The 24,266-nt window shown below is 47.9% G+C and overlaps 1 protein-coding gene across 1 annotated transcript; it reads left to right on the top strand.

Annotated features, from left to right (window-relative positions):
- On the top strand, nucleotides 1-22,495 carry LOC119920825 (olfactory receptor-like protein OLF3). Its single transcript, XM_038741048.1, has 9 exons — nucleotides 1-220; nucleotides 4,491-4,647; nucleotides 6,567-7,530; nucleotides 12,483-12,511; nucleotides 12,664-12,723; nucleotides 19,539-19,597; nucleotides 19,746-19,848; nucleotides 20,611-20,675; nucleotides 22,479-22,495. Exons 1-9 carry the CDS (start codon nucleotides 1-3, stop codon nucleotides 22,493-22,495), a joined length of 1,674 nt encoding a protein of 557 aa, XP_038596976.1.
- The last annotated feature ends 1,771 nt before the right edge of the window (nucleotides 22,496-24,266 follow it).

Below are 24,266 nucleotides of genomic sequence, written 5' to 3'. Positions count from 1 at the left end.
ATGGCGATTACCTTCCGGTTCCCCGTGGGCCTCAGCAACAGCATGGACCACATCGCCTGTGAACTACTGGCTGTGGTCCGGCTGGCCGGTGTGGACACCTCCACCAATGAGGAGGCCATCACGGCGTCCAGCGTCATCTTGCTCGTGACTTCCAGCAGACTGGTTCTGCTGTCCTGTGTCCAGATTGCTGCCAATATCCTGAAGATCTGGTTCCCTGAGGGTCCGGCGGAAGGCCTTCAACTCGTTGTGCAGCCCACCTGACCTTGATGGCCCTGTGCTATGAGACGGCCTTCTTCCTCTATAGCCAGCCCTACTCCAGATGAGGCCCCTCAGTTGTGCATGCATGCACTCCTGATGCCCGTGCTGAATCCCGTGACCTACAGCCTGAGGAACAAGGAGACTGTAAGTCCACTGTGGGTAGGGAAGGTGCCTGCCAACTCCGTTGTATTGTACTTTCCCAAGCACTTTGTATAGTACTCTACTCAAAGTAAAGCAACATGGGAAGCAGCATGGCCTAGTGGATTAAGCACTGGCCAGGAAGCCAAAGGACCTGGGTTCTAATTCCCCGCTCCACCTCTTCCCTGCTGTGTGACCTTAGGCAAGTGGCACACTTCTCTGTGCCTCAGTTTCCTCAACTGCAAAATGGGGGTTCAATACCTGTTCACCCTCCTGTGAGCTCCAGGTGGGGCCTGATCAACTTGTATCTACCCTAGCATTTAGAACAGTGCTTGGCGCATAATAAGCACTTATCAAGTAGCCTTAAAAATTAAGTGCTCAATAAATGTGATTCAGCAATTGATGAAAGCGGTCAGAAAGAAGCTGCTGAGATGATTCCAGGAGCTGAGGTCAAAGCTGATTCTTCCCTGAGTCTCTGTCGAGTGTTGGCCCACTGAACTTTACCTTTCCCGGCCTCTTCCTCCCCATCCCCAGGAGACTTAGAGCACTGGGAAAGATCTCCCTGGGGTTTCTGGGACAGAAACCTCAGGAACTGTGAAATATCAGCGCACAAAGCCCACCTCCCAATTCAATTTCGTCCTGTTGTCAATACTCTCTGTCCTTTCCTGAAGAAGTAAATCCTCTCTTACCATTTTCCTTTGGCACGCATAACCCTGCTCCATGCCTTTAAGTTTTAATCGTCCATTGGCCTTTATGATGGCTAATGCCTCATTGAAATTCCATAGTGATAACATCAAACATTCCCTGAAATAAAATATTGTCAGTCCAAACAGGAAGGGATTATAGAGAAGGGTAAAAGTCAATATTTGAAGTCAGTGCTGACCTGTTTCAAACCAACTTTCCCATCTCTACCATCATCAACCCTCTACCTCCCCAAGATCGCTTTGAAAGCCACACAGATGTGCTGCCTCTGATCCTGGCAGAAAGCCTAAACACACATCCCTTTTTCCCTACCCCATTCGAGGAAAATCTCCCTGGAGTTTCTGGGACAGGAACTTCAGAGACCGTGAAGCATCAGCACACAATACCTGCCTCCCGATTCAATACTATGTTTGCTGTCAATATTCTCTGTCCTTTTGTGAGGAAACAAATCTTCTCTCACCATTTTCCTTTGGCACACATAGGTCTACTTCATGGTCCATGCCCAGATGGCAGTAGGGAATCACTCCAGACAGTGGTTCTGGCTAAAAAAACCCAAGTGCCTTCCTGGGAATCTTTTCCTGAGTCATGAGTCATGTAAAGTAACTGTCTATACTGCCCTCCTCCCAAACATCCATCTCACATAGGTCAGAAGGACAGGACAAGTGATGAGTAGGACAGGAATTGAATTAGGAATATTTGGCTTGGCAAATCAAAGGAATAAGTGGTCCCTGTAAACCAAGAAGCAGCATGGCTCAGGGGAAAAAGGCCAGGCTTGGGAGTCAGAGGTCGTGGGTTCTAATTCTGGCTCCACCACTTGTCCGCTGTGTGACCTTGGGCAAGTCACTTAACTTCTCTGGGCCTCAGTTCCCTAATCTGTAAAATAGCGATTAAGACTGTGAGCCCTGCGTGGGACAACCTGATGACCTTGTATCTACCCTAGCACTTAGAACAGTGCTTGGCACATGGTAAGCGCTTAACAAATACCATAATTGTTATTATTATATTCATCGAGTGCTAACTATGTGCAGAGCACTATATTAAGTGCTTGGGAGAGTACGATACATCAGAGTTGGTAGACATGTTCCCTACCCGCAAGAAGCTTATAGTCTAGAGCCAACTAACAGTCCCTTCCACCTTGAAACTGAGTAAAAGTCTCATACTCTCTGACCCTGGGACATATTGGAATCCCAGACCAGGACAACAACATTCTCTCCTTTGAGATAAAAATGATCTTAATTCTCACTTTTCCAGATCCCGGTTGATTCCTGATTGGGATTCCTGATTCCTAGTTGCGCTGGTGATGCTGATTATCCAGTTTCATTTTTTTTAAACCAATCAATCGATCAATCAGTGGAATTTATTGAGTGCTTACTGTAAGCAGAGCACTGTACTAAGCTCTTGGGGCAGTAAAATGCAGTAGTCTTGGTAGACAAGTTCCCTGCCCACAAGGAGATCACAGTCTAGTGAGGCCATCCAGTGGGGAAACAGGGGACTCTAGTAATGGGAACATTCAATGAGTGCTAGTAATGGGAACATTTAATGAGTGTCTGCTTAGTGCAGTGCTGTGCAGTGGGAAGTACAGAATAAAGAAGTGATGTGATCCTTTCCCACAAACAGCTTTCACTCTAATGAGGGAGACAAACATAAAAATGGTTATGGTCAGAGTATTTGAAATAAATCATTGCTTTCACATATGGAAATGACTGCTGAGTTCATAAGTGCTGGGATTAGTCCAATGACCTCCTGAGGTTTCCCCTTCAGTTCATCAATTTTCTTCTCAGTGAGTGCCAAGTCAAAAGAAAGTGGGAACCATGAATTTGGTGGGGGGGAAGACATTTATTATTAATAATAGTGATAATAATAATAATTGTGGCATTTGTTAAGGGTTTTCTATGTGCCAAGCACTGAGTTAAGCAATGGGGTAGATACAAAATAATCACACTGGACACAGTCCCTATCGCACAGTGGGCTCACAGACTAAGTATGTAGGAGGATAGACATTGAAACAATGCTATTTATTGAGCACTTACCATGTACAGAGCACAGTACTAAGTACTTTGGAGAGTATGATATAAAGAGTTAGTAGACATGATCCTGGCCCTCAAGGAATTTACAATCCCCATTTTACAGATGAAGAAACGGAGGCACAAAGAAGTGCAGCGGCTTGCCCAAGGTGACACAGCAGGCAAGTGAAGAAGCTTGGGTTAGAACCCAAGTCCTCTGACTCTCGGGACTGGGGTCTTTGTACCAGGCCACGCTGCTAAAATATCTTCGTTCTTGGGAAGCTGGACAAGGGACAGAGAAGCCCAAGGAAGTCTCTTTGTGGATGAGAGGGTTCCGTCAAAGAGCTCTGCCTGGGGGGTAGTATTTTAGCAACTTAAAGTGGGCCCAGGCCTGGAGGCCGATTAAAACCCAGAGCCTCCTTCCAACATGTGCGGTGAAGCCATGGAACCAACGGGTCTGAACAATAACATCTCAACGCAGCCCATAATTACTCTCCCGGGGCTCCAAAGGCCTCCAGGGATGATTTCCTGGTAGAATAATGACATCCAGTCCTTCCCGAGTACTTAAATATTTCCTGCGGGCTGCTTCCCTTTTGCTGTGAGTTGGGGATACTCCTCTCCAAAATGTGGGCTACTCCTCGGGGCTAATTGTGCCCCGAGAATAACAACTCCTGCCTGATCCTTCCTGGCGGGCACACCCTGCCCTGGTGGGGTTGGGCCAGGCTCTGGGGAGGCATCCTGCGTCCGTGGCTTATCGGGTGGGGAAAATCCCACCTCCCCCAGTCCTCAGATTTCTTTAGGCTCTCCTAGGAGCCCGGGGCTATCCTCCGATCACAGGGCCAGCCCCAAGGTGGCTGACCACCCAGAGCCTGGGATGGGTTAGGAAAGGGGGGAAGAGGCAGCCAGAGGGTGGGAAGGCCATCTCAGCTGAAGAAATGAGCGAGTGAGGTGGCTCTTCTTCAGACACAAACCTAGCCCCTTCAGCGTCGCCTGAGGAAGAAGGATGGTGTTTGACTTTATCTTGTCCAATGTCAAGGGCTGCCATGGGACTCTGGGGCCTTTGGTTTTGAGGGGTGGAATCCTGCCGCCTGCAGTGGTCAGTTCCTTCCTTTCTTCAGGAAATTCTCTCCTTAAGAAGGACAAGGACCCCACGTCCCCCTTCCCTACCCCAACAACTGTTCCAGAAAGCTAGCAGAGGATCAAAGTGAGAGAGGGGACGAGGCTTTCTAATTCCTGGGCATCCAATCTTGTCTTTGGGTGGGATACAGAGCCCCTGAGAAGGGTAAGGGATGAGTTGATCGTTTTGAACATGCTTGAAGGGGTGGACTTGGTGTCCCAGGATTGTGGACCGTTCCCGATACTGCCACCTTGTCCCTTGGCTCTGCACAGGAATGGAGAGCACGACCACTCAAGCCAATGTGTGTGTCAGCCCCGAGTTCCCTCCCCCATCGCCCCCTGAGGAGAGCAACAGAGAAAATCTGCTTCAGTTTCCTCTCAGAGAGGAACCCCTGACCCCCACCTGTCCTGATTTTTCCCTCGAACGCCTGTCAGATTTCAGAGGCTGGGCTGTGCGTGACTCACAAAAGGCAGCAGGGTGGCTCCAGAAATAATTCTTTTCGCGCACAACCTGCCCTCCTCCTCAGCCTCTCCGTGGGCTTTAAGAGCCAGAGCTGGAGTTTGGCGTGCCAGATGGAGAGCTGAGGGAAAAGCTGCCAAACTCAATCAGGGACAGACACCAAATCCTCACTTGGCGTGACCAAGGGAGGATTCTGGGAGTGCTAACCTTGGGCATCGTCTCACAGCCCTCCAAACAGGGGCTTGAGGTGCTTCTAAGGGATCTGCCTTATCCTCTGGGGCCAAAATAGGAAACAAAAACTCAATTTGAAAAAAACAAGGTGAAAATGGACCCGAGACGGAGCCTCATGGGACGAGAAGACCGGCTGAGGTGGGGGTCCCACCGAGAGAGAGGCTTGAAATGGAGCCTTGTTTGTGCTCGTCTTCTCTGCCTCACCAGTCAATGGTACTAGAGACAGGAAACCTAGACCAACAAGGAGGTGCCTTTCTCCTGTGTGGATTTGTTGCCTGGTGGAAAGTGTGTGTCTCCTCTGCCTGAGCCTGCCAGGTCCTTTAAGACAGGTCCAGACTCTCTCTGTTTCTATCCTGGGTGTGGTGCCTGCCCTCTTGGGTCCAGGGAGAGTGAGGAAGAAAGGAGAAGTTTGGTTCCTTCTCTCATTCCACTCGCCTTGTATGAGCTGACTCAGAGCCAGGTTCCCAAACCCTTCTGCCTGTGGGGCCTGCCAATATGTGGGTAAGGCCCGGAGTTGCATGGGGCTTTACAGAGAATGTTATCTACAGTGCTCTGCACATAGTAAGCGCTCAATAAATACGATTGATTGATTGATTGATTGATCTACAGAGGTGGTGAGGGTCAAGGGAGGGCCATAGGAAGCTCCACGGGAACTGGATAATTTCAGAATCCAAACCCATTCCTTGGAGACAGCCCAAGATGGTTGGGATTATGGAGGTGGGATTATGGATATGTGTATTCCCCGAAAAGAAAAACTCATTTTGACCTAGTGACAAATAGGGAGAGAGAATGGTCTAGGGAGAGCTGGTCTTGGTTTAGAAGTAGTACATATAAAGCATCCACTTGGTGTTATGGTCTGAATATTATTCCCGATTCAATATCCCTTTCCCTGGTGGGCATGGATTTACACCCCGCTGAAACTACCCCTCCCTTCTTCCTGCAGCAAGAAGTCTTAGATATTAAGATTCAGTTTTGAGGGATAGTTTTAAAGTAGGGACACAGGATTAGGGAGTTAGCCATCACTGCCATGCCATTAGGAACAGAGTCTGTGGAAGCAAAAGACGCATAAAAGACATGACATAATGTTGGGCTATTGGATGATCCAGAAATTACTTATCACTGAGGCTAGGGAGAGTCAAGGAGAGAACCATGGATTGCGGGGGAGGATAATGATCAGCCTGGCACTGCCCAACTCATCAGAGAAATCTAATCTGTTGGCATCTTCTATGTTTCTGGGGGAGCCATGGACCTGCATAATAGAAGAGCAGAGTCAATCTACAATAGCCCACCTCCTAATAATAATTTTGGTATTTGTCCAGCACTTTGAACAGTGCTTTTCACATAGTAAGCGCTTAATAAATGCCAATCATATATATTTACTATGTGCCACGCACTGTACTAAGTGAGAGATAGATACAAGATAATCAGGCCAGACACAATTCCTAACCCAAATGGAGATCACTGCCTAAATAGGTGGGAGAACAGGTAACAAATCCCCATTTGATAGATGAGGAAACAGAGCAACAGGGAAGTTAAATGATTTGCCCAAGGTCACCCAGCAGGCAGTTGGCAGAGCCAGGTTTAGAACCCAAGTCCAGGTCCAGGCTCTTTCCACTGAAACTCAATGCCTCTCACTCTCTCTCTCCTCGTGTATGCAGGGAGACCTACGGGCTCGTAGGAATGCCCAACCAGACATGGGGGGCGGAATTCATACTGCTGGGGCTCTCCAGGGACTGGAGGACCCAGGCTTCTCTCTTCGTGCTATTCCTGGTCATGTACATGCTGACTCTGATGGCAAACTTTCTCATCCTGGTCCTCATCTGGCTGGACTCCCGGCTCCACTCCCCTATGTACTTCTTCCTGGGCCATCTGTCCCTCATCGACGTCTGCTATGCCTCCAGTGTCATCCCCCAGCTGCTCGCCCACCTGCTTGTAGTGAGGAAGGCCATTCCCTACCTGCGCTGTGCCACTCAGCTCTACTTCTCCCTCGCCCTGGGTGGGATTGAGTTCCTGCTCCTGGCCGTGATGGCATTTGATCGGTATGCAGCCGTTTGCCGGCCGCTGCGCTACCCAGCCATAGTGACCAGGGGTCTCTGCACCTGGCTGGCGGCTGCTTGCTGGGTAGGGGGCTCCCTGAACTCGCTGCTGCAGACAACAATCACCTTTCGGCTCCCCATGGGCCACAGCAACAGAATCGACCACATCTCCTGTGAACTCCTGGCCGTAGTCCGGCTGGCTGGCATGGACACCTCCGCCAATGAGGCGGCCATCGTGGCATCCAGCGTCGTCTTGCTCGTGACACCCTGCGGGCTGGTCCTGCTGTCCTACATCCGGATCGCCACCGCGGTCCTGAAGATCCGGTCCCCCAAGGGCCGGCAGAAGGCCTTCAACACATGCGCGGCCCACCTGACCGTGGTGGCCCTGTGTTACGGGATGGCCATCTTCCTCTATAGCCAGCCCCACTCCGGACGCGGCCTCTCGGCTCTGCGTGAGAAGCTCATCTCTCTGTTCTATGCCCTCCTGACGCCTGTACTGAACCCTGTGATCTACAGCCTGAGAAACGAGGAGATGAAGGCGGCTGGACGGAAACTGCTGGGACGATGTCGAGAGCTGAGGTCAAAGGTAACACTTCCCTGAGTCTCTGCTGAATGGTGGCCTGCCGGCCATCACCTCCTCCGGCCTCTTCCCTCTGGACCCCAAACCACTTAGAGCAGTGGGCTAAATCTCCCTGGGATTTCTGAGACAAAAACCTCAGAGATAAGGAGAGCAGTAATACCATTCTCTTTCCAGTTAACACCCAACCAGAATGTCATTCTTGGTTTAAAAAAAGTCCATATTCAGACTCTGAAAAGAAATCAGCAATTTTGTACTTGGACATACAGCCCTGCTCCATACCTAAGACTCAGCCATCATGCGTGGCTCAGTGGAAGGAGCACGGGCTTTGGAGTCAGAGGTCATGGGTTCAAGTCCCGGCTTCACCAACTGTCAGCTGTGTGACTTTGGGCAAGTCACTTCACTTCTCTGTGCCTTTGTTACCTCATCTGTAAAATGGGGATGAAAACTGTGAGCCCCCTGTGGGACAACCTGATCACCTTGTAACCTCCCCAGCGCTTAGAACAGTGTTTTGCACATAGTAAGTGCTTAACAAATACCATTATTATTATTATTATTATTATTTGCCCTTTCCACTTTCTCCATCCAGACACTGCAGATACCAATCTCACAGTATTCATTATCGTCTTTCACCAAAGAAGGAAAATTATCCTTCCCATTAAAGAAGGGAAGACTGTACAACTATCTCCTTGAGGGCAGGGATCATGTCTCCCAGTTCTATTGTGTTTTACTCTCCCAAGTGCCTAGTATAGTGCTCTGCGCACAGTAAACACTTAATAAATACCATTGATTGAAGTAGCTCCTGTAGATAGTGATAGTAATGAAGTTGGGGTGAATTTGTGTCCACAGGCTACTCTTGGCTAAGAGGGGAAGTGGGTATGCTCTTGGTTCTGGGCATGTGGGCTCTTCCTGGGGACCAATAGATGTTCCAGATGAAAACTTTCAAAGTAGGTGTGCTCCCCTAGACCCTGGCCATAAGCTCTATGTTTATTTGAGCTCATTGTCTCCACTTCTTCACTAGCCAGCAAACCACCTCTAGTCCAGACTGGGCTGGTCTGGGCCACACTGTTATCTAGTGGAAAGTGCATGGGTCCTGAAGTCAGAGGGTCTGGGTTCTAATCTCGGTTCTGTCACTTGCCTGCTCTGCGACCTCAGGCTGATCACTTCACTGCTCTGTGCCACGGTTTTCTCATCTATAAAATGGAATTCGGTACCTGTTTTCCCTCCTGTTTAGACTGGAAGCCCCATCTGGGACTGAGATTGTATTTGACCTGATTTTCTTGTATCTCCCTCAGCACTTAGGATAGTGCTAAGCATATAATAAGTCCTTAACAAATGCCACAATTATCATTATTGTAATTATTATTTTTCTGTGAGGCCACCACTCCAACCTTATTCTCAAGAATGACTGGGATTCCCTACCTTCAAAGTGGATGCTTACAAGCTATACCCAATCAGACCCAAGGGAGGGTGGGACATTCATTTGCTTAAAGCAATAGGCAAGAGACTCCAGAGCAGCAGCTCATCCTCTTCACAAGTCAGGCTCATGACTCTTCCCTTCCCTCGGACTTTGAGGGTTGCAAAGAGACAACTTTGGTCAGAATTCACTCCGCTGATGATGGTGTTTATTAAGTGCTTACTGTGTACCAAGCACTCTGCTAAGGACTGGGGCTGATACGAGTTAATTGGTTTGGGCACAGCTCCTATCCCACATGGGCCTCACAGTTTAAGACGGAGGGAGTGCAGGTATTTTATCCTTCTTCAATAGATGAGGAAACTGAGGCACAGAGAAGGTCCCAGGTCATACCTCAGCCAGAATAGAATTGAGACTAGAACCTGTGCCTCTGGCCTCAAAGCCCCAGGCTCTTTGCATTAGGTCACGATGCCTCCTAATGCAACTTCAGCTTAGTCTCCATAGGCAGAGCACAGAGATTCATGAGAGTCCTTTTCACATTAACCCTACAGAAAAGACTTCCCCTTCAAAGACCCCTTTCTGGAAACACTAAAGAGCCCCATGTCCATGCTGAACCATCTCATTTTCTTCTCAAAAAAAGAAAAGGAAACAATGTCTTTCTCCTCATTTTCACACCTCATTTCTCCAGCTGCATCTTGGTACTCCAGGCCACAGGATGGATTTGCCAGTCACCACTCTTAGGGGTTAGTAGACCCATCTATTTTCCCCCTATTTGGACAGTGAGCCCCGTGTGGGACAGGGACTGTGTAATTAACTTGTCCCTTCCCCAGCGCTTAGAACAGTGTTTGACACATAGTAAGTGCTTAACAAGCATCATAAAGAAATTTCTCTGATTGGTTTCATGTCATGTCCTTTTCCAAAGAGCAAAGATCCTGGCTTCTGGTGGCATTTCTAAGCCTGAGATGGCCTTACTTAAAATTCCTGGAGAATAAGGAGAAGTGAGCAGCTGACCTCAGAGCACCTGGACACAGTTGCCTCTCCCACACCATGGAAACAAGCTTGGATTCTAAAAACAATTCCTCCTCATTGCAGAGCAAGACTTAGGTATCTGCTGCTTTCATTCCTTAAATTCAAGCTCATGGCTTAACATCCATGGCCAAATTACTCAGAATGGTGCTCACATTGTGCTAAGTGCATGTGGGAACTCAGAAGCAGCCTAGGAGTCAGAGGACCTGGGTTCTAATCCCTGCTCTGCCACTCACCGGCTGAGGGACCTTGGGTAAATCATTTAATTTCTCTGGGCCGCAGTTTCCTTATCTGTAAAATGGAGATTCAATCCTTGTTATCCCTCCTACTTAGACTGTGAGCTGCATGTTGGACAGGGGCTGTATCTGACCCGATTATCTCACCACTTTTCACAGTGCCTGGCACTTAGTAGGTGCTTAACAAGTACCAGTTATTCTCTGTAGCAGCATTCGCTGAGAACCCTTATTTCTGACTCTATTCACCAGAGATTCCGTTAAGGTTAGGAAGTAAACATTAATGTGTTTTCCCAAAATGGGAAAGTCAGATTAGGGAAAATATTTTTACTCATCTTAAAATGTTTCCAAAATTCCCTGCAGCTTTCAGTGAATAACATTTTGGGGTCTGGATAGAATTCAATGGAGTTTTCTGGATAAATTTAATTTATCTGGTTCCATTTCACACTTTGTCATAGTACATAACAAGTGCTTAATTATTGCCAAGCGCTATACTAAGCACTGGGATAAGTACAAATATAACAGATCAGACACAATCCTGCCTCACATGAGGTTCCCAATCCAGTAGATTTGATATTCTCCTCTTCAGGGAATTCTACAAAAGAAAATATTTCCTAGAGTACTGTTGATTGTCTGTGAACATCCTAGAACTCCATTATTTGTAGGTTGTTCTGCCCAGGGAGAGGAGGTTGGACTAGATGACCTCTTGAGGTCCCTTCCATCACCTGACTTCTCAAGTCAGTGTGATTCAAGTCAAAGAGAAGAGGAGGCAGGGGTGAACAACTTCCAGAGGACTGGAGAGTTTAGTAATTTAGGCCAAATAACATACTATTTACGCAACCTGGACTCATCCACAACTGATCAGTCTTCAATTTTGGAAGACTAGTAGTAGTAGTACTGAATACAGTGCACTGTACTAAGCACTTGAGAAGTCCAAAAAATGTATGAAACATGTTCTTTGCTTATAAGGAGCTTCTACTTCAGTTGGGTAGGTAGACATGGAAATATTTATAGGCAGTAGAACCAGCTAACTGGCAGGTCCTTTTTTTTCCCCTGAGTCTTGGTTCTCTAGACCAGTTCTGAACCCAGAACGAATCTGCATTGGGGTGAGTGATTGAAGAGACTAGGCTTGGATCATAGACTGGGCCCCCTCAGTCCGTGGTGTTCAAACCTCAGGGAGAGAGCAAGGAGTGAGATTTCCAGAAATCAGAACCCCCATAGGGTAAAAACCCATTTCCCCCAATCTTTTTCTGCCTCTGGAAAGGACTGGAAATTCTGGAAAATATGGAAATGGAGGTCATACTTATTTTCTTTCAGCTCTTTATGACTTTAAAAACATGCAATGTATTAAGAATTCCTAACGATACACAACATAGTAACTTTAAAATTGGAGATTTTATGGCTTTGTCCATATCTTAAATGTAAATACAGGAGTATTTTTCATTAGGATCTGTCATTAAGCTTGAGATGCTGGTATGGACTTTCTGGACTCACCTTTTTCCCATCCTGTTTCTCAGAGTATCTGCATGCGCTTGTGTGTGTGCGCTTATATGTGTGTGTGTGTGTGTGTGTGTGTGTTTGCAATTTCGTTCATATGTTTGAATGCATGTGCATGTGTTCGCATGCGTGTGTGTTTGGGTGTTTGTAACATGCACAGCCTTATCATCATCATCAATCATATTTATTGAGCGCTTACTGTGTGCAGAGCACTGTACTAAGCGCTTGGGAAGTACAAGTTGGCAACATATAGAGACAGCCATATGTGTGTGTGAGCATGTTTGTGCATATGTGTTTGTGCATATGTTTGTGTGTGCATGCAGGGGTATGCATACACATCTATGCATGTGTGTGTGTGTGTGTGTGTGTGTGTGTGTGCATACGTCCTCTAGACGGTGAGCTCATGGTGGGCAGGGAATGTGTCTGTTCACTGTTATATTGTACTCTCCCAAGCTGTTAGTACAGCGCTTTGCACACAATAGGTCCTCAATAAATATGACTGAATTGAAATGAATGTGTGGAACCAGATCCTTCCCACAGGAAAACTCCCTGATGTGGGTTCCCAGGGCTCTTCTGTATGGGAGAGACCTGGCTCTGGTTTTCTCCGAGATGTTTTGTGGAAGAGCCCCCAAGCTGGGTTCCAGCCACTGGCAGCCATCGGCCCTCCCTGCCTTACACAGTGAACCCTCAGGCCTGAGACAGTCGAGACTCCCCAGGGCCTTTCCCGGTCTCCCCACCTCCCAACAAGATCCCCAGACATTAGCCCTGTCTTCCTATCGCCATCCCGCCAGGAGTCCTTCCAAGCCAGCAAAGCTCAGGAGTGAGGAGTGTCCAAAATCCTCAGAGGGTCATCTCGTCCCTACCCCTGACTCCAGCCAGACTGATCCCAGACAGCCCAGAGACTCTCCCCGACCCCTGTCAACCCCAAAAAGGTCTCAAGTGCTCACCCCCTCTTCTCCCCCACCACTGCAGGATGACGCAGAAGCCACAAGCTGCATTTTTCCAACACTCTCCTCCCCGGAGGGAGTGGAGGTGAGTCAGCTTCCTATTTACTTCGGGAATTGGGCTCAGCTCTTCAGCGCTGTCCTTCCCTCTTCGTAAATATTTGATTAGATGGCCAAGGAGAGGCAGAGTTCCCCTGTTTGTCAGGGAAGACAAGGCCCAGGGCTGGGCAGGAGAGTTGCTGCAGTGGATGAGAACGTTTTGAGGCTGAGAGAAGGAGAAGGAGCAGCAGGAGGGAGAGGGGCAGCAGCCGAGGTCAACTCCTGTATATATGCATAAATGTCTGTACATATCTGTTACTCTATTATTTATTTATTTATTTTACTTGTACATATCTATTCTATTTATTTTATTTTGTTAGTATGTTTGGTTTTGTTCTCTGTCTCCCCCTTTTAGACTGTGAGCCCACTGCTGGGTAGGGACTAGCTCTATATGTTGCCAACTTGTACTTCCCAAGCGCTTAGTACAGTGCTCTGCACACAGTAAGCGCTCAATAAATACGATTGATGATTGATGATGAACTCCACCCCTCATATAGAGGGACCAACATGTCGGGGAGGTGGGGAGGAGGAGAACAGGGATTGGAAACAGTGTGGCCTAGTGGACTGAGCACTGGGCCAGGAGTCAGGACGCCTGGGTTCTCTTTCCAGTTCCACCACCTTCCTACTGTGTGACCTTGGGAAAATCATTAAACTTCTCTGTGCCGGTTTCCTCTCCTGCAGAATGTTGGTTAAATATCTGATCTCCGTCCCCCTTAGACTGTGAGCCCCCTGTGGGACATGGACTGTGTCTGATCTGACTACATCGAGTCTACCCTAATGCTTAGCACAGTGTTGGGCATATAGTAAGTGCTTAACAAATGCCTTATGAGGAAGGAACAGAGCACTGAGTGAAAGCAACTGATATCCTAGAATATAATCTCTTCCTCTCCCTCCCAACCCGTGCCTCGGCCTCCCTCTCATTATCCAATCACCCCTATGGTCCCTACCTTCCAGGGCTCAGATCAAACGTTTCAAAAAATCATCAATCGTATTTATTGAGCACTTACTGTGTGCAGAGCACTGTACTAAGCGCTTGGGAAGTACAAGTTGGCAACATATAGATACAGTCCCTACCCAACAGTGGGCTCACAGTCTAAAAGTCTAAAAAATCACAGTCACATAGCTGTTCTGTGCTTATCCAGCCTGCCCAGGTCACCTATTTTTTTTAAGGAATTTGTTAAGCACTCACTATATGCCAGGCACTGTACTAAGCAATGAGGTAGTTACAACTTAATCAGGTCGGACACAGCCCCTGTCCCAGATGGGGCTCGCAGTCTTCATCTCTATTTTACAAATGAGGTAACAGGCACCGGTAAGTGAAGTGACTTGTCCAAGGTCGACTGAACTCACCCAAGCCCTTAGTACAGTGCTCTATACACAGTAAGTGCTCAATAAATACTACTGACTGCTAGATTGTAAGCTCCTTGAGGTCAGGGATCATGTCTACTAAATCAATTTCCAAGCACTTACTACAGTGCTCTGCACACAGTAAGTGCACAATAAATACGGTTGAATGAATGAATTGGACTCTCCCATGCTCCTAGTGCCATGCTCTGCATGCAGTAGGTGCTCAATAAGTAATGACAAGGTGCATGGCTCAGTGGAAAGAGCCCGGGCTTGGGAGTCAGAGGTCATGGGTTCTAATCTCAGCACTGCCTCTTGTCAGCTGTGTGACTGGGCAAGTCACTTTACTTCTCTGTGCCTCAGTTCCCTTATCTGTAACGGGATGAAGACTATGAGCCCCATGTGAGACAACCTGACTGCCTTGTATCTTCCCCAGAGCTTAGAACAGTGTTTCACAGATAGTAAGCACTTAACAAATGCCATTATTATTATTATTATTATTATTATTATTATTATTATTGATTAGTTGAAGAACATGGCCTGGATTTGGATTGGATATCAGGGCAGGGAACACGGGTCATGCTTCTGCTACATTTTCATAAGTGCCTAAAACGGAGCTTCATATTCAGTAGAGAAGCAGCATGGCTCAGTGGAAAGAGCATGGCCTTTGGAGTCAGAGGTCATGGGTTCGAATGCCGGCTCCATCACATGTCTGCTGTGTGACCTTGGGCAAGTCACTTAACTTCTCGGAGCCTCAGTTACCTCATCTGTAAAATGGGGATGAAGAGTGTGAGCCCCACCGTGGGACAACCTGATCACCCTGTATCCCCCCCAGTGCTTAGAACAGTGCTTTGCACATAGTAAGCGCTTAACAAATGCCATCATTATTATTAGTAGTAGTACTAGTTACAGCATGGCTCAGTGGAAAAGAGCCCGGGCTTTGGAGTCAGAGGTCATGGGTTCAAACCCCGGCTCCTCCAGTGGTCAGCTGTGTGACTAGAGAAGCAGCGTGGCTCAGTGGAAGGAGCACGGGCTTTGGAGTCAGAGGTCATGGGTTCAAATCCCAGCTCCGCCAACTGTCAGCTGTGTGACTTTGGGCAAGTCACTCAACTTCTCTGTGCCTGTTACCTCATCTGTAAAAGGGGGATTAAAACTGTGAGCCTCCCGTGGGACAATGTGATCACCTTGTTACCTTCCCAGCGCTTAGAACAGTGTTTTGCACATAGTAAGCGCTTAACAAATACCATTATTATTATTATTAAGTCACTTCACTTCTCTGGGCCTCAGTTACCTCATCTGTATAATGGGGATTAAGACTTTGACCCCCACGTGGGACAACCTGATCACCTTGTAACCTCCCTAGCGCTTAGAACAGTGCTTTGCATATAGTAAGCGCTTAATAAATGCCTTTATTATTATTATTATTATTGAGGGATTGACACCTGCAGGGTCAAAGCCTTGAATCCCTGCGGAAAAAAATTGGCTGTGGCGTCGGACTGTTTACAAGGACTCATCACGAGAGATTTCTGGCCCTCTGGCTTTAGGCATTAATCTACAATCAGGGGGAAAGCTTATTAAGTCAGATTGCCATTTCACTTTGCCATGGAGATGACGAGGAACGATCATCAGTTCTTGCCTACTTCCCAACAGTAACCACTAGGGGGCAGCCGCTTGTCACTGACAGCTACCAGAGGGTTGCTTCATCACACTTTGACCACAAGGGGGCGACTGAATCATTGCACACCTCGTGTTGATCTAATAATAATAATAATAATAATAATAATAATAATAATAATAATGGCATTTATTAAGCTCTTACTATGTGCAAAGCGCTGTTCTAAGCGCTGGGGAGGTTACAGGGTGATCAAGTTGTCCCACGGACGGAGAAGCAGCGTGGCTCGGTGGAAAGAGCCAGGGCTTTGGAGTCAGAGGTCGTGGGTTCAAATCCCGGCTCTGCCGCTTATCAGCTGTGTGACTTTGAGCAAGTCACTTAACTTCTCTGTGCCTCCATTACCTCATCTGTAAAATGGGAATTAAGATTGTGAGCCTCACGTGGGACAACCTGATCACCTTGTATCCTCCCCAGCGCTTAGAACAGTGCTTTGCACATAGTAAGCACTTAACAAATGTCATTATTATTATTATTATTATTATTATTATTAATCCCCATTTTACAGATGAGGTAACTGAGGCACAGAGAAGTTAAGTGACTTGCCCAAAGTCACCCAGCTGACAATTGGTGGAGTCGGAATTTGAACCCATGACCTCTGACTCCAAGGCCCGGGCTCTTTCCACTGAGCCTTTTTTTATTTTTTGGTATTTGTTAAGCACTTAGTATATGCCAGGCGCCGTACTAAGCTACTCAGGTCAGATACAATCCATGTCCCTCACAGGGCTCACAGTCTTAATCCCCATTTTTACAGATGAGGTAACTGAGGCACAGAGAAGTGAAGTCACTTGCCCGGTCACACAGCAGACAAGTGCCAGAGCTGGATTAGAACCCAAGTCATCTGACACCCAGGCCCATGTTCCATCCACTTCATCCTAAGAAGCAGCGTGGCTTAGTGGAAAGAGTACGGACTTGTGAGTCAGAGGTTGTGAGTTTTAATCGCGGTTCCACCACTTGTCTGCTGTGTGATCTTGGGCAAGTCACTTAACTTCTCTGTGCCTCAGTTACCTCATCTATAAAATGGGGATTAAGACTGTGAGCCCCACGTGGGACAACCTGATTACCTTGTGTCTACCCCAGCATTTAGAACAGTGCTTGACACATAGTAAGTGCTTAACAAATACCATAATTACTATTATTATTAGGTCACTCTGCTTCTCACAGTGCTTTGCTCTTCAGGGTGCCACGGTCTTTAGAGAAACCCTAAGAGCCTCAAGTTCTTAGTACAGTGCTCTACAATCAATAAGTGCTCAATAAATATCATTGACTGATTGAGTCAAGGCAATCCGGAGGGAGGAGAAGATGAGGGCGGCAGGATTTTCCCTTCCTATATATACCCTGTGGGTAGATAGCCTATTGATCAGGATGTCACTGTTAAATGGCACGCTGTTAAACTCCTATTAGTTTTTGAAATCCATGGGGCTTCCTCATAGAGGAGATGTCAGGAGAGGTCAGGACAGGGACGGCCTAGGGAGAGAATTTAATATTAGGTTTTCCCTCTACCAGCAGCCCCAGCACCTAAAAGTTGAAAAACTCTGCTGAGGAATGGCCCCTCTGAGGGTCTGCACTGACAATATGAACTAGGAAGGGGGACCTACATTGCTGCATTCATCCATCCATCCATCCATTCACTCTTTCAATCATTCATGAGTGCTGCCACCCTTCAGGCCCACACGATGATGGTCCTTTTAGTGGCCGAATAGTCTGCCTCCAAGTTCCCCTGTCTTTTCCCCTGCCCTCTCCCCTGTTTCTGTCCTTGCCCTGCTCATTCATTCAATAATAATAATAATAATAATAATAATAATAATGGCATTTATTAAGCGCTTACTATGTGGAAAGCACTGTTCGAAGCACTGGGGTAGATACAAGGTAATCAAGTTGAACCACGTGGGGCTCACAGACTTAATCCCCAGTTTACAGATGAGGTAACTGAGGCACAGAGAAGTTAAGTGTCTTGCCCAAAGTCACACAGATGACAAGTGGCGGAGCCAGGCTTTGAACCCATGACCTCGGACTCCAAAGCCCGGGCTCTTTCCACTGAGCCACGCTGCTTATTGAGCACTTACTGTGCGCACAGCACTGTACTAAGAGCTTGGGAAAGTACAATACAGCAATAAAGAGAGACAATCCCGGCCCCCAACGAGCTCATAGTCTAGAGCAGGAGAGACGGACAGCATTACAAGTAAACAGTCATCAATATAAATAAAGGCGTCCTGTTGAGTCCCCCTTAGGGCCCAGCCCACCCACCCAATTCCCACCCGGGAGCCACCTCTGAGGCTAAGGAATGCTCAGGAGTGACCCAGATGGAGTCATATACATGGAGTACGTGTGCGTCTATGTGTGTGTATACATTTATATATAAATACATACACTATATATATGGTCAATATCTAGAAGGAGATTCTTTTTGGTGGTATTTGTTAAGCGCTTACTATGTGCCAGGCATTGTAGACTGTAAGATTGTCCTCTAGACTGTAAGCTCGTTATGGTCAGGGAATGTGTCTGTTTATTGTTATAGTGTACTCTCCCAAGTGCTTTGTACAGTGTTCTGCCCACAGTAAGTGCTCAATAAATTTGACTGACTTCATACTGACAGTACGAAGCGCTGGGGTAGATACAAGATAATCAAATTGGACACAGTTCGTGTCCCACATAGGACTCACAGTTTTAATCCCCACTTTACAGTTGAGGTAACTGAGGCACAAGGAAGTGAAATGCCTTGCCCAAGGTGATTAGGGTCCATGTCCTTCGGACTCCCGGTCTGTGCTCTATCCTCTAGGCAACGCTGCTTCTCAGGTTCTGTGGAAAAGATAGGATTTCAACTTGTTTCATAGCTGCCTGCACTCTGTACTTTTCTACTGAGAGGAATCAATCAATCAATCATATTTATTGAGCGCTTACTGTGTGCAGAGCACTGTACTAAGCGCTTGGGAAATACAAGTTGGCAACATAAGAGGAAGCTAGTCCCTGCCCTTGCTCTTGAGGAGCTAATGGGAGGAGGAGGAGGCAAACAAAACTTGTTTCCAACTGGGTATATCAACAACAGAAACACATACAAGTTAAGCACAGAGCTGAACCAAAATGCTGGAGGTTACTGGTGTGAAAGGTGATAAGGAAACAGAATGGCCTAGTGGAATGAATACCGGCCCAAGAGTTAGAGAACCTGGGTTCTAATCCTGCTGTTACTTGCTGTGTGAACTTGGGCAAGTCACGTCACTGCTCTGTGCCTCAGTTTACTCATCTGAAAAATGGGGATTCAGTACCTGTTCTCTCTCTTACTCAGACTGTGAGCCCCTCCTACTCAGACTGTGAGCCCCTCCTACTCAGACCGTGAGCCCCACATAGGTCAGCGGTAATATCCGACTTGATTTTCTTGTATCTACCCAGTACTTGGTACAGAAAGAAACTGAGGCACAGGTAAATTAAGTGACCTGTCTAAGGTCACACAGCAGACAAGTGGTGGGGTCAGGATTAGAACTCAGGTCTCTTGAGTCCCAGTCCTGTGCTCTTCCCACTAGACCATGCTGCAATTGTGTCAGTTCCACAATGGCTGGAGTTTTAAGTTTCCAGAGGAGGCAGAAATGAGACCAGCTAGCAGGAGATGAGGTGATCAAGGCAACCCCCTGGGCAGATTTGAGTGGGAAATATCCCTTCATTAGTCCAGTAGTAAGGTTCTTCAGGAAGCAGCAAAGCTAGAACCAGAGATCATGATTCACAGGGCGAGAGAGCAAAATTCTTCCACCCCTCCCTCTTTCCCTTTATCCCTCCTTCCGCTTCCCTGTAATCCCCAGGCCTTATTCCTCCACCGCACTGGACACCTCCACTATAAACCACCATCCACATGGATCAGGTAAGTGCCCACCAGTGCCTTCAACAACAACAACAATCGTATTTATTGAGCGCTTACTATGTGCAGAGCACTGTACTAAGCGCTTGGGAAGTACAAATTGGCAACATAAGCATTTTGATTTTGAGTATTATTCTCCGTATCTTCTCAGACAGTGATTACTTTTCCATTCTATGTGTGCTTCGAGAGGGCCTGCCGCCCTTTTTCTTAGGTGGATTCGACAACTTTTCCTGGGGCCCCAGCTCGGATCTTCAGTAGGAGTCGTGGGGAAAGGTCGGTTCCAAATGTGGGGCTTTAGCAGGCAGAGGCCTTCTCAGGACAGAGCCTAGGCTCTACGTGCAGGGCTGGCTGAAGCAGGGAAACCTGCTTTCCTGAAAGAAGCCATCTCCCTCAGGCTCCTTTTCATACACCCTTGGACTGGGGAAGTCATTCATTCATTCAATCGTATTTATTAAAAATAATAATAATGGCATTTATTAAGCACTTACTATGTGCAAAGCACTGTTCTAAGTGCTGGGGAGGTTACAAGGTGATCAGGTTGTCCCATGTGGGACTCACAGTCTTTATCCCCATTTTACAGATGAGGTATCTGAGGCCCAGAGAATTTAAGTGACTTGCCCGAAGTCACACAGCTGACAAGTGGCGGAGCCAGGATTTGTACCCATGACCTCTGACTCCAAAGCCCGTGCTCTTTCCACTGAGCCACGCTGTATTTATTGAGTGCTTGCAGTGTGCAAAGCACTGAACTAAGTAGATGCAAGATAGTCAGGTCCTAACGGGGCTCATGGTCTAAGTAGGAGGGAGAACGGGTATTGAATCCCCATTTTGCAGAGGAGGAAACTGAAGCCCAGAGAACCCAGGTCCATTAGGCCATGCTGCTTCTTGATACATACCCATACAATCTGTCTCCCTCTCTCTCTCACACACACACATACGTATTGTCAGAGAGCGGGTTCAGCCACGTGGCACCAGTGCCCGGGTTTACCTTATTATGCCCCCAGCTTGTTTGGCTGTAGCACAGAGGAGCCTTTGTGCCCCCCACCCGCCAAGGCTGCTGTGTCCTGGTTGGTGGCTGGGGAAGGTAGGGCCAGGTGAAACCAGCCAGAGCAGAACCTTATCCATTATATCTGCTCTGCCTCCTGCCTAGGCCAGAACCCAGAGAGCCATGCTGAGCCCAGCATGGTTACTCCCTTTGCTGATAGCACGGACCTTTGATGGGGAATCTGGTCTTCCTACAACCCAGCCTACACACTTTGCTCTTCCAGTGCCAACCTTCTCACGGTACCTCAGTCTCGTCTATCTCACTGCCAACCTCTTGCCCACATCCTGCCTCTGGCCTGGAACGCCCTCTCTCCTCATATCTGACAGACAATTACTTTCCCCTTTTTCAAAACCTTACTGAAGTCCAGTCTCCTCCAAGAGGCCTTCCCTGACTAAGCCCTCTTCTCTTTTTCCTTAACTCCCTACTGCATCACTTAATTAATTAATGATGGCGTTTATGAAGTGCTTACTATGGGCAAAGCACTGTTCTAAGCACTGGGGAGGTTACAAGGTGATCAGGTTGTCCCACAGGGAGCTCAGAGTCTTTAATCACCATTTTACAGATGAAGTCACTGAGGCCCAGAGAAGTGACGTGACTTGTCCAAAGTCACCCAGCTGACAATTGGCGGAGCTGGGATTTGAACCCATGACCTCTGATTCCAAAGCCCGGGCTCTTTCCACTTAGCCACGCTGCTTCTCTATCATGCTTGACTTGCTTCCTTTATTCAACCCCCGTCCCAGCCCCGCAGCACTTATGCACATATCAGTGACATTTATTTATTTTAATGTTCGTCTCCCCCTCTAGGCTGTAAGCTCGTTGTGGGCAGAGAATGTGTCTGCTATATTGTTATATTGTACTCTCCTAAGTGCTTAGTACAGTGCTCTGCACACAGTAAGTTCTCAATAAATAGGACTGACTGACTGATTGACATCCCACTCCCCCAACCAATCAACCAATGACATTTATTGAGTATTTAATGTGGGCAGAGAACTGTACTAAGCGCTTGGGAGATTACAGAACAATAGGGTTGGTAAATGCAATCCCTGCCCACAAGGAGCTTACAGTACATAGGGGAAGACAGGTATTAAAATATATTACAGAAAAGGGAAAATAGAGAGTAATAATGATAATTATAATGATATTTGTTATGCACTTACTATGTGCCGAGCACTGTTCTGTGCTCTTCCCCCAGGGCAAAGCGGCCCCAAAACTGCTGTCATTGGGAAGCAAACAAAAGAGAGCCAAAGCGACCTGTTGGCATCCCTCTTCAGAGGAAGGGGGGGCAATTGCTGCTGAGGGCACCATTTGGGCAGGGGTAGGTCCCAAGATTCAGGACAGCTTCAGTAGGAACTGATCATGGCCTAGTGGGCGGAGCCCAATCTCACCTCTGCCGTGGGACTTGACCAAGTCACTTAAGTTCTCTGTGCCTCTGTTTCCTCCTCTGTGAAATGAGTGTTCATTGCCTGTTCTCCCTCCCCCTTATTGTAGTGGATTGCGCACTGTGGTTGGCACATAGTAAGCACTTAAATTCCATTTATTATGCTTCCACTTAATAGCATCCTTGGCCTCGGGAGAAGCCCCCACCCCCAGATCTCAGGCTGGAGGATGACTGGTTCTGCTGCCCGCTTTCATCCCAGGGTCTGTTCGCCTCCTCTGCCGCCAAGCCTGAGTTCCACTTCTTCTCTGGGCTCTGGATTCCCCATGGGGCTTTTCCTGTCTCTGACATTCTCGCCTCCGGCCTTCCCCTGGCTTATCCAGAACTTCCACTGGGAGAGGGGGAGCAGCCACCGCAGGACCCTGGCCCACCCTGCCCTCATGGCCGCCCCACCCCGTCTCCTGCAGGATTGTCTCGGAAATAGCCCCGAGAGCTTATAGAGTGATCTTGGGCTGATGGCCAAAGAGGAAACTAGGCCGAGCCTGGAGCTCCCAGCTCTCTGGGGCTCAGAGTTCTGTACGGTTGGTGTTGTCGAGAGCAACGAGAATGGCATCAAACCAGACCTCAGGGCTGGGGCGGGGCTGGAGGCTGAAAATACCAGTTTGGCCGCACCACTCTTGCTCCGATTCACGGTCCCGTGGGAGAGAGCCTTCCCCGGAACCCTGACGTGGGAGCGGCTCAGTGTCATTCCCCCTAGACTGAAAGCTCTTCAAGGGTAGGGATCCTGTCGATGAACTCTTTTCTCCTTTACAGTGCTGAGCCTTTAGGAGATGCCCGATAAATACCTGGGGGGAGGGGGAGGGCTGTAATAATAACAATAATTGTGGTATTCATTTAGTGCTTCTATGTGCCAAGAACTGTACTAAGGGCTGGGCACATAGTAAGAGTATATACTAAGAGTCAAGATCATCAGAGTCCCCATGATGCTCCCAGTCTAAGGAGGAGTGAGAATGGGTATTGAATCCCCATTCTGCAGATGAGGGAATTGAAGTACAGAGAAGTGAAGCGACTTGCCCAGGGTCCCGGAGCAGACAAGTGGAGGAGCCAGGATTAGATCCCAGGTCCTCTGATTCCCAGGCTTGGGTTCTTTCCATTAGGCCACTCTGCTTCCCTATAGGTCGAGGTAGGAGTTTTTAGGGTGTTTTAGGGAATCTATCTGGAAGTCTTCCTGTTCAGACTGGGCCAGGCCAGGCAAGAAGGACTACGGTGTCCTCAGCTGAGGGGAGGTGTGGCTCTCTGGGGATTTGGTGCTGAATTCGTCCACTTCCTAGAGGGTTATCCAGGTCTCCAGGCTGGGCAGAGTGCTTCCCGCTGTTGTGGATGGAGCATGGGCCTAGGAGTCATAAGGTTGTGGATTCTAATTCCGCTTCTCTGCTGCGTGACCTTGGGCAAGTCACTGAACTTCTCTGTGCCTCAGTTACCTCATCTGTAAAAGGGGGATTGAGACTGTGAGCCCCAAAACAACAATAATAATAATAATGGCATTTGTTAAGTGCTTACTATGTGCTGAGCACTGTTCTAAGCACTGGGGGGAGGGATACAAGGTGATCAGGTTGTCCCACGTGGGGCTCACAGTCTTAATCCCCATTTTTACAGATGAGGTCACTGAGGCTTAGAGAAGTGAAGCGACTTGCCCAAGGTCACACAGCAGACATGTGGCAAAGTCGGGATTCGAGCCCATGACCTCTGACTCCAAAGCCCGGGCTCTTTCCACTGAGCCACGCTGCTTCTCTAAGGGACAGGGTCTGCGTCCAACTCGATTTGCTTCTGTCGAACGCCCGGGCTCTTTCCACTGAGCTACACTGCTTCTCTAAAGGACAGGGTCTGCGTCCAACTCGATTTGCTGCTATCCACTCCAGAGCTCAGTACAGTGCCTGGCACACAGTAAGCACTGTAACAAATGCCATTATTATTATTATTATTATTATTATTATTATTATCATTATCCCCACTTCTCTCCTAATTCCGGAGGACGCAGGGGAGCAGGATGAGGTGGATTGGGGGGCAGGGGGCTGCCTGAAGGAGGGCCTTCTCCCGGCAGCTCGGGCCGTCTTGTTGGGTAGGGCCTGTCTCTATATGTTGCCAACTTGTACTTCCCAAGCGCTTAGTCCAGTGCTCTGCACACAGTAAGCGCTCAATAAATACTATTGATTGATTGATTGATTCCAAGCCACCCCGGAGAGCCGGGACTCCGG

Source organism: Tachyglossus aculeatus, assembly GCF_015852505.1.
Source record: "Tachyglossus aculeatus isolate mTacAcu1 chromosome 12 unlocalized genomic scaffold, mTacAcu1.pri SUPER_6_unloc_1, whole genome shotgun sequence".
NCBI classification, from domain to species: Eukaryota; Metazoa; Chordata; class Mammalia; order Monotremata; family Tachyglossidae; genus Tachyglossus; species Tachyglossus aculeatus.
Note: the sequence above shows the minus strand (reverse complement) of the source record. Positions and strands in the feature narration are given on the sequence as shown.